The sequence below is a fragment of the Myotis myotis genome, unplaced genomic scaffold (assembly GCF_014108235.1).
Source record: "Myotis myotis isolate mMyoMyo1 unplaced genomic scaffold, mMyoMyo1.p scaffold_m19_p_1, whole genome shotgun sequence".
Classification (NCBI taxonomy): Eukaryota; Metazoa; Chordata; class Mammalia; order Chiroptera; family Vespertilionidae; genus Myotis; species Myotis myotis.
The window spans coordinates 136,565,340-136,579,514 of record NW_023416313.1 but is presented as its reverse complement, the minus strand read 5'-3'; the positions used below and the strand labels follow the sequence as shown (position 1 = coordinate 136,579,514).

The window sequence follows — 14,175 nt, the reverse complement described above, 5'->3', positions numbered from 1 at the left end:
ACCCAGACTGGCCAGGCACCCCAGTGGGGACCCCCACCCTGATCCAGGACACCCTTCAGGGCAAACCAGCCGGCCCACACCCGTGCACCAAGCCTCTATCTTATATAGTAAAAGGGTAATATGCCTCCCAGCACCGGGATCAGCGGAGCCGAGAGGCCTCCCGGCACCGGGATCAGTGTGACAGGGGGCAGCGCCCAAACTCCCTGATGGCCCTGTGGCTCTGTGTGTGACAGGGGACGGGGCCACAACCTCCCTATCTGCCCTGCTCTGTTCGTGACAGGGGAAGGCACCCCAACCCCCTGGTCAGCCCTGCTCTGTGCCTGATAGGGGGAGCTCCCCAACCCCATGATCGCCCTGCGGCTCTGTGTGTGACAGGGTGCGGCGCCCCAACCCCCCACCCCACAGGCCCTGCTCTGTGTGTGACGGGGTAGAGCCATAACCTCCCCATCTGCCCTGCCCTGAGTGTGACAGTGGTGGCGCCCCAACCCCCTGATCGGCCCTGCTCTGTGGGTGATAGAGGGCAGCGCCCCAATCCCCTCATCCGCCTTGCTTTGTGTGTGACAGGGGGCGGTGCCCCAACTCCCCTATCGGCCCTACTCTGTGAGTGACAGGGGGGAGCTCCTCAACCCCCTGATGGGCCCTACTCTGTGAGTGACAGGGGGGAGCTCCCCAACCCCCTGATGGGCCCTGCTCTGTGCGTGACAGGGTACAGAGTCCCAACCCCCCTGATGGGCCCTGCTCTGTGCATGACAGGGGCAGCGCCCCAACCCCCTGATTGGCCCTTCTCTCTGTGTGACAGGTTGTGGCGCCACAACCTCCCCATCGACCCTGCCTTGAGTGTGACAGGGTGTGGTGCCCCAACCCCCCGATCGGCCCTACCCTGAGCGTGACTGAGGGTGGCATCGCAACCTCCCAATCTGCCCTGCTCTGTGCATGACAGGGGGCGGCGCCCCAACTCCCCAGTCGGCCCTGCTCTGAGCCCAACCAGGGGCTGCACCTAGGGATTGGGCCTGCCCTCTGCCACCCGGGAGCGGGCCTAAGACAGCAGGTCGTTATCTCCCAAGGGGTCCCAGACTGCGAGAGGGCACAGGCCGGGCTGAGGGACCCCCCTTCTGCCCCCCCGAGTGCACAAATTTTTGTGCACCGGGCCTCTAGTCCTATATAATAAAAGGGTAATATGCAAATTGAACCTAACTGCAGAATGACCGGTTGCTATGATGCACATTGACCACCAGGGGGCAGACGCTCAATGCAGGAGCTGCCCCCTGGTGGTCATTGCGCTCCCACAGTGGGAACTTTGATCAACCACAAGCCGGACTGACGACTGCGAGTGCAGCAGCGGTGGCAGGAGCCTCTCCCGTATTCGCGGTAGTGCTAAGGATGTCTGACTATGTCTTAGGCCTACTGCGGGCCTAAGCTGGCAGGTGGACATCCCCGAGGACTCCCAGCTGCCAGAGGGATGTCTGACTGCCAGCTTAGGCCCGGCTCCCGGGGAGTAGGCCTATGCCGGCAGGTGGACATCCCCCACGGGGTCCCAGACTGCACCAGGCCTCTGATGTTGAATAAGAGTGGTGAAAGCACACATCCCTGTCTTGTTCCTGTTCTTAGGGGAAATGCCCATTGAGTATGATGTTGGCTGTAGGTTTGTCATATATGGCCTTTATCATGTTGAGATATGCTCCCATCATGCCCATGCTTAGTCCTTAGTTTAGATGTAGATTATATTCATAGCTCACTTAGCCTTGGTTCATGGTGAATTAGGCGAGGTCCTGGAAAGAAGTAAAAACCTATTCAGTGTATTTTATTCTTGGTATGTACTTTGTGAGAGGGATCAGTTTTTAGGAATTTCCAGATCTTCCAAGTGTCAGTGAGTGATAAAATCTAGCCATTGAAATTTGTGGTATGTAATACTAGGAGACTCACCTAGCCCCAGGTTCCCAAGTGGAGCAAAGAAACTTAAAGAAAAAGAGGAAGCATATTATTTCTATGTAAATAAATAAGTGGGGGGAAAAAATACCCAGACAAGTTTGATTCCCTCCTGTGCCTGTATACCATCCATGCCCCTTTATAGTGGGGTCAGTTGCTAGTCCATGGCCTGCTGAGAGAGCATTACAGATGTGCAGTGCCCAGATTCAGCTGTTAGTTCTTGAGGGACAGAAGCTTAAAGCTGTCATCCAGGATGACCTGTTGCTCCATGTTTTTGTTTTTTGTGTTGGTACCAGACCATACCACCAAGAGCCAGAGTGATGAGCAGGATAATGACATCCATGGCAATTAAAACAGAATCTAGCATCTTGATATCCTTTACAGGGATCTGCATGCCCAGCATTCTCACATTGCCTTCTCTAAAGTCTCTGGAGATTGCTTTCCCAATCTCAGTGGTGGTGGTGGTGATAATGCTTAAATGTTCTCTTTGATACAAGACAGTAACATGGCAGTGAATCAGCCATGTCCCAGGGTTGCTGGCCACCATCTCCACAACTTCAAAGGTACCCAGGAAGAGATCTACCACGTCTGCCTGGTAACTCTCTCCATTCTCATAAAGGAAGCTCTCTGCATAGAAGTAGACAGTGTGCAGGTCAATATCTTGGTCCATGGCTAGCATGTACCAAGCCACTCATCCTCTTTTGTACATGGTAAGACACTTGAGGTTGGCATAGAGTTTTCCATAAATGGCCTGCATTTTATTACTCTTCAAGAAAGTTTCATCCTGTAGGTTAACACGATCTGGCTCCTCGGGCCCATGGAGTGCCACGTTCTCATCCAGATACCAAGACGGTTCTCATCAAAAATCAAGAATAACAAGGCATATTCTTGGTCCATGTCATTTCATAATCCGTGGGCCTCCAGGATCCCTTTCTGCAGATAACCAAGAGCACCACCAAGCCTCTATACATGTCCTTGATGGGATCTGTTGCAAAATAATAAAGCCAGGAAACATAAGCAGAATCATTGGCTCCATGGCCAGATCTTTCTGGGATGTTTCCTTTGTAAATGAGAATCTCATCATTTACAACAGCATGGATGGACCTGGATAGTATTATGCTAAGCAAAATAAGCCAGTCAGAGAAAATACATTATACCTTTCAGTATTGGCCCACAGACATACTGTCTTTTTTAATCTTACTGATTAATTTCCATATCCATTCACTGTTTATTATCTTTATTCTGCAGTTAAGTCCATTTGGTTAATTTTTTTAAAAATATATTTTATTGATTTTTTACAGAGAGGAAGGGAGAGGGATAGAGAGTTAGAAACTTCGATGAGAGAGAAGCATCGATCAGCTGCCTCCTGCACATCCCCCACTGGGGATGCGCCTGAAACCAAGGTACATGCCCTTGACAGGAATCGAACCCGGGACCCTTCAGTCCACAGGCCGACGCTCCATCCAATGAGCCAAACCAGCTAGGGCCAAAGGAAATTCTTTGGTAGGAGCTATAATATAGGTAGTATCTTACTTAGCTGGTCCTCATCACCAGTGGCTTTATGAACAGATGAGGCCAGGCCTCAGACCCAGTTCCCAGAGTAATACAGAATTTTAAAAGCATCAATTATGCCCAGCCATTGTGGCTCAGTGGTTGAGCTATCAACCCATAAGCCAGGAGGTCACAGTTCAATTCCCAATCCGGGCACATGCTCGGGTTGCGGGCTCAATCCCCAGTTGGGGGTGTGCAAGAGGCAGCCAGTCAATGATTCCCTCTCATCATTGATGTTTCCATCTCTCTCTCTCCCTCTCCCTTCCTCTCTGAAATCAGTAAAAACATATTTAAAAAAATAAAATAAAGATACTGATTGGAGTTATGAGTAATGTTTTTTTTTTATCTTTCTTCATATTTCCTACAATGAGCATATATTAATTTATGTTGCTGTGTTCTTAATTACAAAATACATGTTTAGATTAAATTTAAATGTATGGAAATGCATAACATAGAAAGGGATAGTCTCATCTGTAATTTTACTTTCCAAAGGCAGTCATTATCAGCTAAACTACATGGTGCCAAAGTCCTTTGTTTTTATGCTACTTACTACTAGAGGCCTGGTGCACGAAAGTCTTGCGCTGGCATGGGGGGGGGAGGGGTGCGGGGAGAAGCCTCAGCCCAGCCTGAGCCCTCTCGCAGACTGGGACCACTCGCTCTTTACTCCACCTGCAGTGGAGGTGGGAGAGGCTCCCGTCACTGCACTCGTCAGCCGTGAGCCCAGCTTCTGGCTGAGCAGCGCTCCCCCTAGTGGTCAGTGCACGTCATAGCAACTGGTCGTTCCCCTGTTTGGTCGATTTGCATATTAGGGCTTTATTATATAGGATGTTGATCCAGCATTTGTAACTGGGTAATAGTTTGATAGCAACTAGAAGTATATAAGCTGAAGTTTGTTATAGACAAACTAAAGAATCCTATAAAAATGCAAAAAAAAAAACACGTGACCTCAAAAAATTCAGCGTGGTGGGGGAAAAAAATTCAAAATAACATAAGAGCAATTAAAACTGCATATGGTCAAATTAGTTATTGACCAAAAGTTAACAAAAATATTAAATCTTGAGAAAATCTAGAGCAACTGAATTTGACCTAGATAAACCAGACTTAGAAATAATGGCCACAAAAACCCCTTTTAAAATGATAAAACATAGCTCTGGCTGGTGTTTTTCAGTGGTGAGAGCATCAGCCCATGCACTGAAAGGTCATGGGTTTGATTCCCAGTCACGGGTTTAATTCCCGGTCGAGGGCACATACCTGGATTGCAGGTTTGATCCCTGGCTCCCCGTCGGGTTGTTGCAGGAGGCAACCAATTGATATGTCTCTCTCAAATTGATGTTTCTATCTCCTTTGTCTCTCTCCCCCTCCCTCCCTTCACTCTCTGAAAAGCAATGGAAAAAATATCCTGGGATGAGGATTTAAAATTTTTTTTCCCAATGATAAAACATAATTGACAAAGATATAACAAATTAACTAAATCTTTATTTGAAATTTGGTACTTGAGCCTGATAAAAAAGATTTCAGTAAAGTTAAAATGGAAAGAAATGGAGTTGGTTTAACTATGATTTATTATTACCATTATTTTGACTTTTCATGGCTTAGCCGGCATTCCATATTAGCTTGTATAGCTCTGTCTCATTCTTTTTAATGACTGCTATTATCCCATTGCATGAATCTGTGATAATTTATTCTGCCTTTTAAAAAACTATTCTGTCTTCCAGAATATGCTTTTAAGGCTATTAACCAGGGTGGCCTTACATCGGTAGCTGTCAGAGGGAAAGACTGTGCAGTAATTGTCACACAGAAGAAAGTACCTGTAAGTAATACTGCCCAGATAGCCGATTATTGCAAAATATAATACTAGAATTTTTCACAAGTTTGTACAGAGGGTTATTATTACCTATAAATGTTAACATTATTCTTGCTTTGACTCTGTTTATCTAGTATTTACTGATTGGTTTTAACTGTAAGCAAACAAAAAAATATTTATTATATAGTATATTATTTAATTTCACAGAATTTTTATCACTACACAGATTTTTTTAAAATTATCTGATTTATTGTGTTCATTAGGACAAATTATTGGATTCTAGCACAGTGACTCACTTATTCAAGATAACTGAAAACATTGGCTGTGTGATGACAGGAATGACAGGTAATTGGCTCAATGTCTACTTAGATTTGTTATTTTCTTCTAATTATTTTTGAGTTTTGTACTAATTTTAAAAGTATAATAGAATTAGATATCCATACTACTGTTAGGGAAACTGGGCCCCTCTTACAGATGATTTATTTCAGATGTAGTTAATAGTGTAAGGGGATGTAAGTCAGTAAATCTCAAACCTAGTAATAATGACATTGGTTAGAAGTAGGTGAGAATTATAAAAAATTACTTTGGGTTTCTATTTTCTGAAATAAGGGAAAATTCAAGCTTACCAAAAAAGATCAAGAGAAACATTGTCTCCTTAAAATTTGTTCTTAGGGAGTTATTAGTTATAGAAACTATTTTGGCAGTTCTATACACAGTACTGCCCTTTAAAGGGATCAGAATAAAATGACAGTACTGTGTATAGAACTTCATCTTAAAATTTTTTCTTTTTGTTATATACTTACTAGAGGACTGGTGCATGAAAATTCATGCACTGGAGCTGGGGGTCCCCCTCTCACTGTCCGGGAGCCCTCAAGGGCGGGAGTCAACCTGGTGATCAGGGGAAGGCAACGCCCCATCACACCTCTACTGCTGCCACTGCCGGCAGCACAAGCCTCGGCCAGCCCTGGTTATCTGCCCTCGGGCCGGCTCTGGGGGGCTGAGGGGACTGGGGGACTCCAGAGGCAGGTGTGCGGAGCGGCCGGGCCCACCTGGGGGCAGGTCTGGCCTTGATGTGCGTCTGCCACCCCGGCAGGGCTGAGGAGACTGGGCACCACCATCTTGTGGCTGTGGGCACCACCATCTTTGAGGGTGGGGCAGTCAATTAGCATATTCCCTCCTTATTGGCTGTGGGCTCCACCGTCTTTGAGGGTGGGGCAGACAATTAGCATATTCCCTCCTTATTGGCTGTGGGCACCGCCATCTTTGCGAAGGTGTGAGGGTCAATTAGCATATTCTCTCTTTATTAGATAGGATCATTGACTATTCATTGGTGGAATAAAAAGCCATAGTGGACTACTTCTGCTTTCCTTAAGTCATAATGGAGATATATAGAAAATTGTCTGGCTTGGGGGATCATTCTTTGCTTCTAAAGAACTAAACCTTTTTTATGCTTTTAGCTGACAGCAGATCCCAGGTACAGAGGGCACGCTATGAGGCAGCTAATTGGAAATACAAGTATGGCTATGAGATTCCTGTGGACATGCTGTGTAAAAGAATTGCTGATATTTCTCAGGTCTACACACAGAATGCTGAAATGAGGCCCCTTGGTTGTTGTAAGTATGCTAAGAAGTACTTAAGTAATTGATAAATTTAGAATTATTCTTAGAGAAGATGCATAAAGAAAATTATTTCAGGTTCTGAACATATGGTTTGGAAATTGTGAGGAAATCTTTATAATTTATCATTAGTCAACAATGAAGGATAGGTTTCACAACAGTACTTACAGTATTATCTTGAAACTTTAGATGCTATTAGACTTTTTATCAAAATATTTTTGTTTAGTGTGTGTGCTTTGAAAGATCCAGATTGTTATATTAGGCTTTTGTAATGGGGGTTCTATGACAATTCTAGATTACTTGTTCAAATGAAATACCTAAATTAGGCATGTTAGTAATGTAGTTGTTTTCTTGACCACTCTAAAGAATCAGGCTCACACACATATGCCTGATTCATATTTTTAGAATAAATTTCTTTTTTAAAAAAACAAGGAAAATTTTAATGGGAGAGGGATATGGTTTACTGATTTTAGACTTAATGTAGTAAATTATCCTGAAAAATTCAACACAAGTTGCCTTTGGCATAGTGTCATTCATTCATTTATGAAAATTAAAGCAGTCAATGTAATGATTTTTCTTTAGCATCTAATCCTATTTTTTAACCTCTCACAAATTCTCCCTTCATTTCTTTGGTGATACTCTTCCTGCACCTCTCTTTCCTTAGCTCATCCTCTTCTGTTGGTCTTAGGAATGTTGCTCACCAGGTTTCTCTCTGTGGTCCTCTCCCTCTTTGTTCTGTCTGTATGGTCTCACCCACTGTCACATTATCTCTAGCCCAGTCCCTTACTCTATGTCCCACAGATACTTCAAATTTAAAATCATTACTATTTTCCTACTTTCATCCTTTTCTTTTGTATCCTCATCTTCCCTGGTCTTCTGATTAGTCATCAGGCTTTTCCTCAGAGTATCTGTTTCTTCTCCATTTCTGGTTACTTTTTCATTATCTCTTGCCTTTGCCACTAAATTTACTTGTCTCTTCTCTCCCTTCTCACTCTTTCTGAGCCTTTCCTATTGCTGCATGAGTTAGTCATTCTAAAGTCAAATTTGGTTGTTGCTCCCTTGGAAAAACTGATTGGCTAGTGTGTCAATCCCAAACTCCTTAATATGATATGCAAGGCCTCTTACAGTTTACTCCCAAGTTGCCTCTTTCTTGTACTGCTTTCTTCCCTCATGTGAAGACCCAGTCATACACAGATCATTTTTCATTCCTTGGGTCTACCCTGATCTTTCATGTCTTATTCCTTTTGCCTTGATCGCCTTGCATGTCCTTATCACCTATTAAACCCTATTCATCTTGCAAGACCCTGGAGTAGAGAAGTGTTTCTTGCTTCCCCCAGGCAGTAAGTGGATACCTCTTTCATGTTGCTCTTGTACTTTGTATCAAGTATGAAATGTAAAGAAAATTACAAGGTAACATAACTTTTGAATAAAGCAGATATCAGATCACGGTGATAGTGTTTGTCAATAAAATAAGGTTGAAAATTCTGCATTAGGAGACTCTAAAACATTTATAAATGTGAAAAAAGTAGTAAGTTCATACTGAATTTTAGAAAAAGACAGACACTTTAAAAGAGGTTCAGATCTGGAATGTAAGAAAGCAGGAGTTAAGCCATTCTTTAAATACATACTTTGTTACCTGCTCTGCTGAGTAGAAAGAAGTTTGATGGTAGTGGCTATTTTAATTGTCACGTCATATGTCAATCTAATAACATTAGATTTGTAATAAATTTATGTACAGAATTTAGAATTTTAATTATACTGACTTCTAGGGGAATGTATACCAACAGCAACAAAGATGGGCAGTATAGACGTGAGCATTAGCCCCTATGTGTATTTCACTTTGCTCCAGCATTCCCAAGGTGTGTTACATATACTTTTAGGTCCTTGGAACTTTCATCACTGGTTCTTAAATTTAAGAAAAGAGAAAAACTATTTCTTGGTTAAGTAAATTTAAGGACTACTGAGCTAAAAGTAGGTCAACCTACAGCAGAACACTTTAGAATACCTATGCTATTGTATATTATTTTCTCCAAAAGAATTATATATTTTCCAAATTTATTTGACCAAGTAACATCTTGAAGAATTGGGATTCAAAGAAACATGCTTTGAGTAATAGCAAGGATTCAGAAATTTTTTGTGGATTACATTTGTGATAATTTGAACTTTCTAAAAATCTGTGTTAAAACCTTTTGCAGTGTTAACCTGTATTTTGTTTATCGGGGGTTTGTTTGTTTTTGTTTTGTTGGGATTTTTCCCCCCCTTTGTTTGTTTTTAAATATCTTTTTATTTATTTTAGAGAGAGAGGAAGGGAGAGGGAGAAAGAGATAGAAACATTAATAATGAGAGAGAATCATCCATCAGCTGCCTCCTGCACGCCCCCACTGAGGATCAAGCCAGCAACCTGGGAATGTGCCCTGACCAGGAATCGAACCAGGGAACTCTTGGTTCATGGGTTGATCGATGCTCAACCACTGAGCCACACTGGCTAGACTGTTTTATCAGGTCTTTTTTAGAACAAAACACATATTCTAAAATAGTTGGCCAGAGTAATGATTAACAAGAGCTATATGACAACACAGGAATTTTTGCTGTATAGAGGTATAAGATATTTAATGAGGGTCTTTCTTTCTTTTTAGGTATGATTTTAATTGGTATAGATGAAGAACAAGGCCCTCAGGTGTACAAGTGTGATCCTGCAGGTTACTACTGTGGGTTTAAAGCCACTGCAGCAGGCGTTAAACAAACTGAGTCAACCAGCTTTCTTGAAAAAAAAGTGAAGAAGAAATTTGACTGGACATTTGAACAGACAGTGGAAGTAAGTTAGCCAAAAGAAGCTAAGTTTTTTTTAATGCTCCATAGAATAGTAAAGATCACTGCATACTTGACAGTCTGTAAACTGTATTCCTGGGTTATATCACAAGATCCAGGTTTGTTAGCTGAATAGTAAAATTGCTGTCATTCAGCTGACATGGGAACAATGAGGATTGCTTTTCACTTAATTTCTTATCTCATTCCATAATGTCTTTGAAATTGCTTTCAACAAAACACATATAAGATGGAAAAATATAACTAAGAATAGGAATCGAAGACTAGACCTAAAAGCCTGCATGGTTATGACTCAGAGTAGGCTTACACTTCTCGGTAGCAAAAGCGAAAAAAATTGCGTCAGTAATGTTGCCTTATGGTGTGCTAAAGGAAAAATAAATAGCCACACACCAAATGTTCTTTCTGGTAAAAGAATATGCTCACAGAATGACTTGGTAGAGAAATTATATCTGGGATACAAAAATAGAGCTAGATTTATGCAGGGTTCTTGAGGGGATTATGTATTATGATTGGGAACTTTACCTTGTTAGGACAAGCTAAGGTTCTTTTTTTTTTTTTTGACAAGCTAAAATTTGACAAATATTTAACAACATTAGACTAAAGAAGCCTCTTATTTATTGCCAAGAAGTTAAGAACAAAATATTTAGTAGATATTGGAATGAGGGTCTGGGATACAGCCCTTTCTAAAGACTAATAACATGATTCTGACAAATGACAAAGAGAAAATTACCATCTAATCCTATATAATAAAAGCCTAATATACTAAGTGTCCGGTCATCCGTTCAACTAATCGAAGTGTAATATGCTAATGATATGCTAAGGCCGCTCAGCAGCTTGCTATGATGTGCACTGACCACCAGGATCAGACGCTCCGACCAGTAGGTTAGCTTGCTGCTGAGGTCCTGCCAATTGGAACTGAGCGAGACTGGCCGAACACACCCTGGAGCCTCCTGCGGTCCCTTCCTGGCTGGCCAGCCTCCCGCGTTCCTCCCTGGCCCCAGTTGTGCACTGGTGGGGTCTCTTGGCCTGGCCTGTGCCCTCTTGCAATCCGGGACACCTCAGGGGATGCCAGAGAGCCAGTTTTGGCCTGATCCCGCAGGCCAGGCCAAGGGACCCCACTGGTGCACGAATTCATGCACTGGGCCTCTAGTACTTTTTATGTTTTGTTGGCAGCATTTATACTAGCAGGCGATATAAAGCGTGTTTTCATCTGGGAGGTACTATGCCCTGTTTAGATGTTTATTAAAGTTTTTTTCTTATTGCAGTTCATAATTACATAAGTAATCACAGATACAGAGCCACTTAAAACATTCTTAAATTGTTATTACTATAAATTCCTTGAAAAAAGACTATATCATTCATCTTTTTAAAAAAATGTTTTTATTGATTTTTTTAGAGAGAGAGGAAGGGAGAAGGGGAGAGAGGGAGAGAGAGAGAAACATTGATCAGCTGCCTCCTGCACACCCCCTTATGGGAATTGAGTCCACAACCCTAGCATGTGCCCTCACCAGGAATCAAATCAACAACCTTTCAGTGCACAGGATGATGCCCACCCAACTGAGCCACAACAGCCAGGACTGTTCATTCATCCTCTCCTCATCTCACCTCAAATGCTAAGCATAGGGCCTGGCATGTAGTGGTCATTAACCAAATAGTTTTGTGTAAATCTTTCTATTTTGCTTGATGGGCCCCTTTGATTTATGGCTGAACTGATATAAACAAGTTTCTTTTCATTGGCAGGCAGCAAACTAGAATTAAGCAATCTGTTAGTGGCTCTAGAAGTACATCACTGAAAAATGAAGCAAAAATGAATAGCATGTGGTTAATTCATGATTTGAATAAGCTTGGAATGAGAAAATCTTGGAGCCTCTGAAAAATACTATATTTTAATGTTGATAACTTTTTTCAGACTGCAATTACCTGCCTGTCTACTGTTCTATCAATTGATTTCAAACCTTCAGAAATAGAAGTTGGAGTAGTTACAGTTGAAAATCCTAAATTCAGGTGAGTTATATTGTTGACCAGGTACTTAAGAAGTTTGCCAAGTGATAAATTCCAGCCTAAAAAGTTAGACATGTGGGGTTCATTTGTCCTATAACGTGGGGAAAGGAAACATTTTCTTGTACTACAGTTATAGTATTTTCCCTTTAGCACCTGAGAAATCTGTTTTTAAACTTGCTGATGTCTCTTTAAGACAGATATAAGAGCTTTTCTTCTCGTTTCAGAGTGATTTTTTATCTAATACCATACGTGATATAAATTAACCTCCTTCATAAAGTAAGAAGTAAATATAAGAGTTTTTCTTTTTTTAGTTTAAGGTCAATAGAAATTCAACTGTCAAAGTAGTTTTCAAGTTTTTCAGGTGGAGCCTCAATTATTTAGTGGTTATATATGTGAAGAGCAAATATGAAATACTAATATACATCAAACCCTATCTGGAGATCTTTGGAAGCCCCAAATTTTGAATACAGCTCATTGAATTACAGATGCTCGATGTCTGTCTGTTCTTACTAAGTGAACTAAGTGACTAATTACCACAAATTAACCTTACAGCTTCCATGAGTCAAATCTGTACTGAATGCTTAATGCATATAAGCTCACTTGATCCTCCCAGCAACCCTTTGAAGTCATTACTTACCATGAACTTGGTTGCTTTTTTGAATAGTGGAAAATACTTCAGTTAAGTCCACAGATGCGAGGAACTGCTGGAAGGGAAGGCATATTAACTATTATGTATATCTACTTTTAGGTCACAATTAAAAGTACACATGGTTATGGTTAGAGGTAGACCAAGTCTTGAAGAGTTTTTTGTTAGTAGGCCTGTTTCTATTCTTTTTGTTGCCTGCAGGTAATTGATACAAACATGAAAGATTTAAGAAAAATTAACATTGTTTTCTGTATGAAAAGATCTTTTTTTTTTTTTAAGGTAAAATACTTTTTTTTTTTATCATCAGTAAAATTTCATCAAGAACTATTTACAGATCTCTCTAATGGACCTGCAATTAGTTTTTGTTTTCTTCTCTATTCTTAGACCTTCCTATAACCTTTAAAATTCTTATTTCCATCAATTAGTTAAATAGATAAGAAACCAAAGATCCTGTGTTTTCAAAAAGCCCTTGTATCATTTATAAATCCTGTGATAGTAAGTTTACTTAAATAATAACTAGACTATATAACATAAACATCAACAACTATATAAGCTGCTTCTATTGCCCCAAAATGCACTAAATAATGTCACTTTGACAGATTTTCCTTTTTAGTGGTCCCGCAGTGATAGGTCACATTAAAGGTTACCAAGCAGTTGATTTCTTTGGTGCAAACATCATTTAGAAAATACCATATGCTCAGCATGGAGTGCCTTCTTATCTCTCAGCTAATACAAACTTGAGTTATACTAGGTATAAAGGCATTTTGACATAAGAGCTAAAATAGAATGCTTTATGTGTAGTTTAGCTTTATATTTAAATATTTTCTATCATAGCTGCAACTAAAAGGGTTTTGTTTTCAAAAGACCTAATTCTAGATCTGATGTCAGGTAATCATATTTGTGTATAGAAGGAGTTGCTATGACATCTGGGAATTCCTTCAAAATGAAAGGAATGAGTAGTGGGTGTATAGATTTTTTTAAAGATTAGCTATAAATTGACAATTGGTGAAGTTGGGTGTTAGGTACACGTGTATTCATTACTAGCCTACTTCGTGTGTGTTTGGAATTTTGCGTAATAAAATTTTTCAAAAAGTAAGTAGTTTTGGTTTTCTTTCCCTTTGCTTTTTAGGATTCTTACAGAAGCAGAGATTGACACTCATCTTGTTGCTCTAGCAGAGAGAGACTAAACATTGTAATCAGTTTACCAAATCCATTATGCCACTTGCCTGTGTGTTTGGTAACAACAGATGAACATTACGGAGGCCCTTGGATTGAAAAAGGAACCTCTCCCACTCCTGCCACTGAAGTGGTTAGGGCTCTATATAAATAAAAACAGTGCTTTTGGAAAAGAATTGCATCCTGTGTTTTTTACCTCCAGTTTTATGTATTTAAAACTGTTTTATGTGTTAGTACATGCAGGCTGTTAAATAAATGTTCACCATCTTGACATTGTGGCTTTATTCATTTTGTTGCTGTGGCTAAAGAAACTTAATTGCCAGAAATTTATACTCTAGCTAAATGGCATCTATATATATAAAAGCCTAAGCAACAGAACAACCGAATGACCTGTCGACTGGTCACTGTGAGTGCACTGATCACCAGGGGGCAGATGCTCAATGCAGGAGCTGCCCCTGATGGTCTGTGCTCCCATAGCCAACTTCCTGCGGCTGGCCAACCTCCCACGGTCTCCCCCTTCCCCCCAGCCGGCCAACCAACCTCCTGCGGTCCCTCTCTCCCCCCCTCAGCCAGCTGGCCCCGATGGCCCCAATCGGGCCAGCAGCCAACCTCCTGCAGTCCCTCCCCTG

General features: G+C 41.4%; 1 protein-coding gene across 2 annotated transcripts in view; it reads left to right on the top strand.

The window, feature by feature from the left end:
• The window catches only part of PSMA6 (proteasome 20S subunit alpha 6), a 31,610-nt gene extending 17,793 nt beyond the window's left edge, over positions 1-13,817 (top strand). Inside the window, exons 2-7 of one of the 2 annotated variants that reach the window (XM_036353132.1) lie at positions 5,193-5,287; positions 5,545-5,626; positions 6,739-6,894; positions 9,534-9,712; positions 11,633-11,727; positions 13,500-13,817. In XM_036353132.1, the coding sequence (XP_036209025.1) occupies positions 5,193-5,287; positions 5,545-5,626; positions 6,739-6,894; positions 9,534-9,712; positions 11,633-11,727; positions 13,500-13,557 (665 nt within the window). In that variant the 3' untranslated portion in view covers positions 13,558-13,817. The remainder of the gene's footprint in view (positions 1-5,192; positions 5,288-5,544; positions 5,627-6,738; positions 6,895-9,533; positions 9,713-11,632; positions 11,728-13,499) is intronic. The other variant, XM_036353133.1, reaches the window with a different exon arrangement.
• Positions 13,818-14,175: the final 358 nt, after the last annotated feature.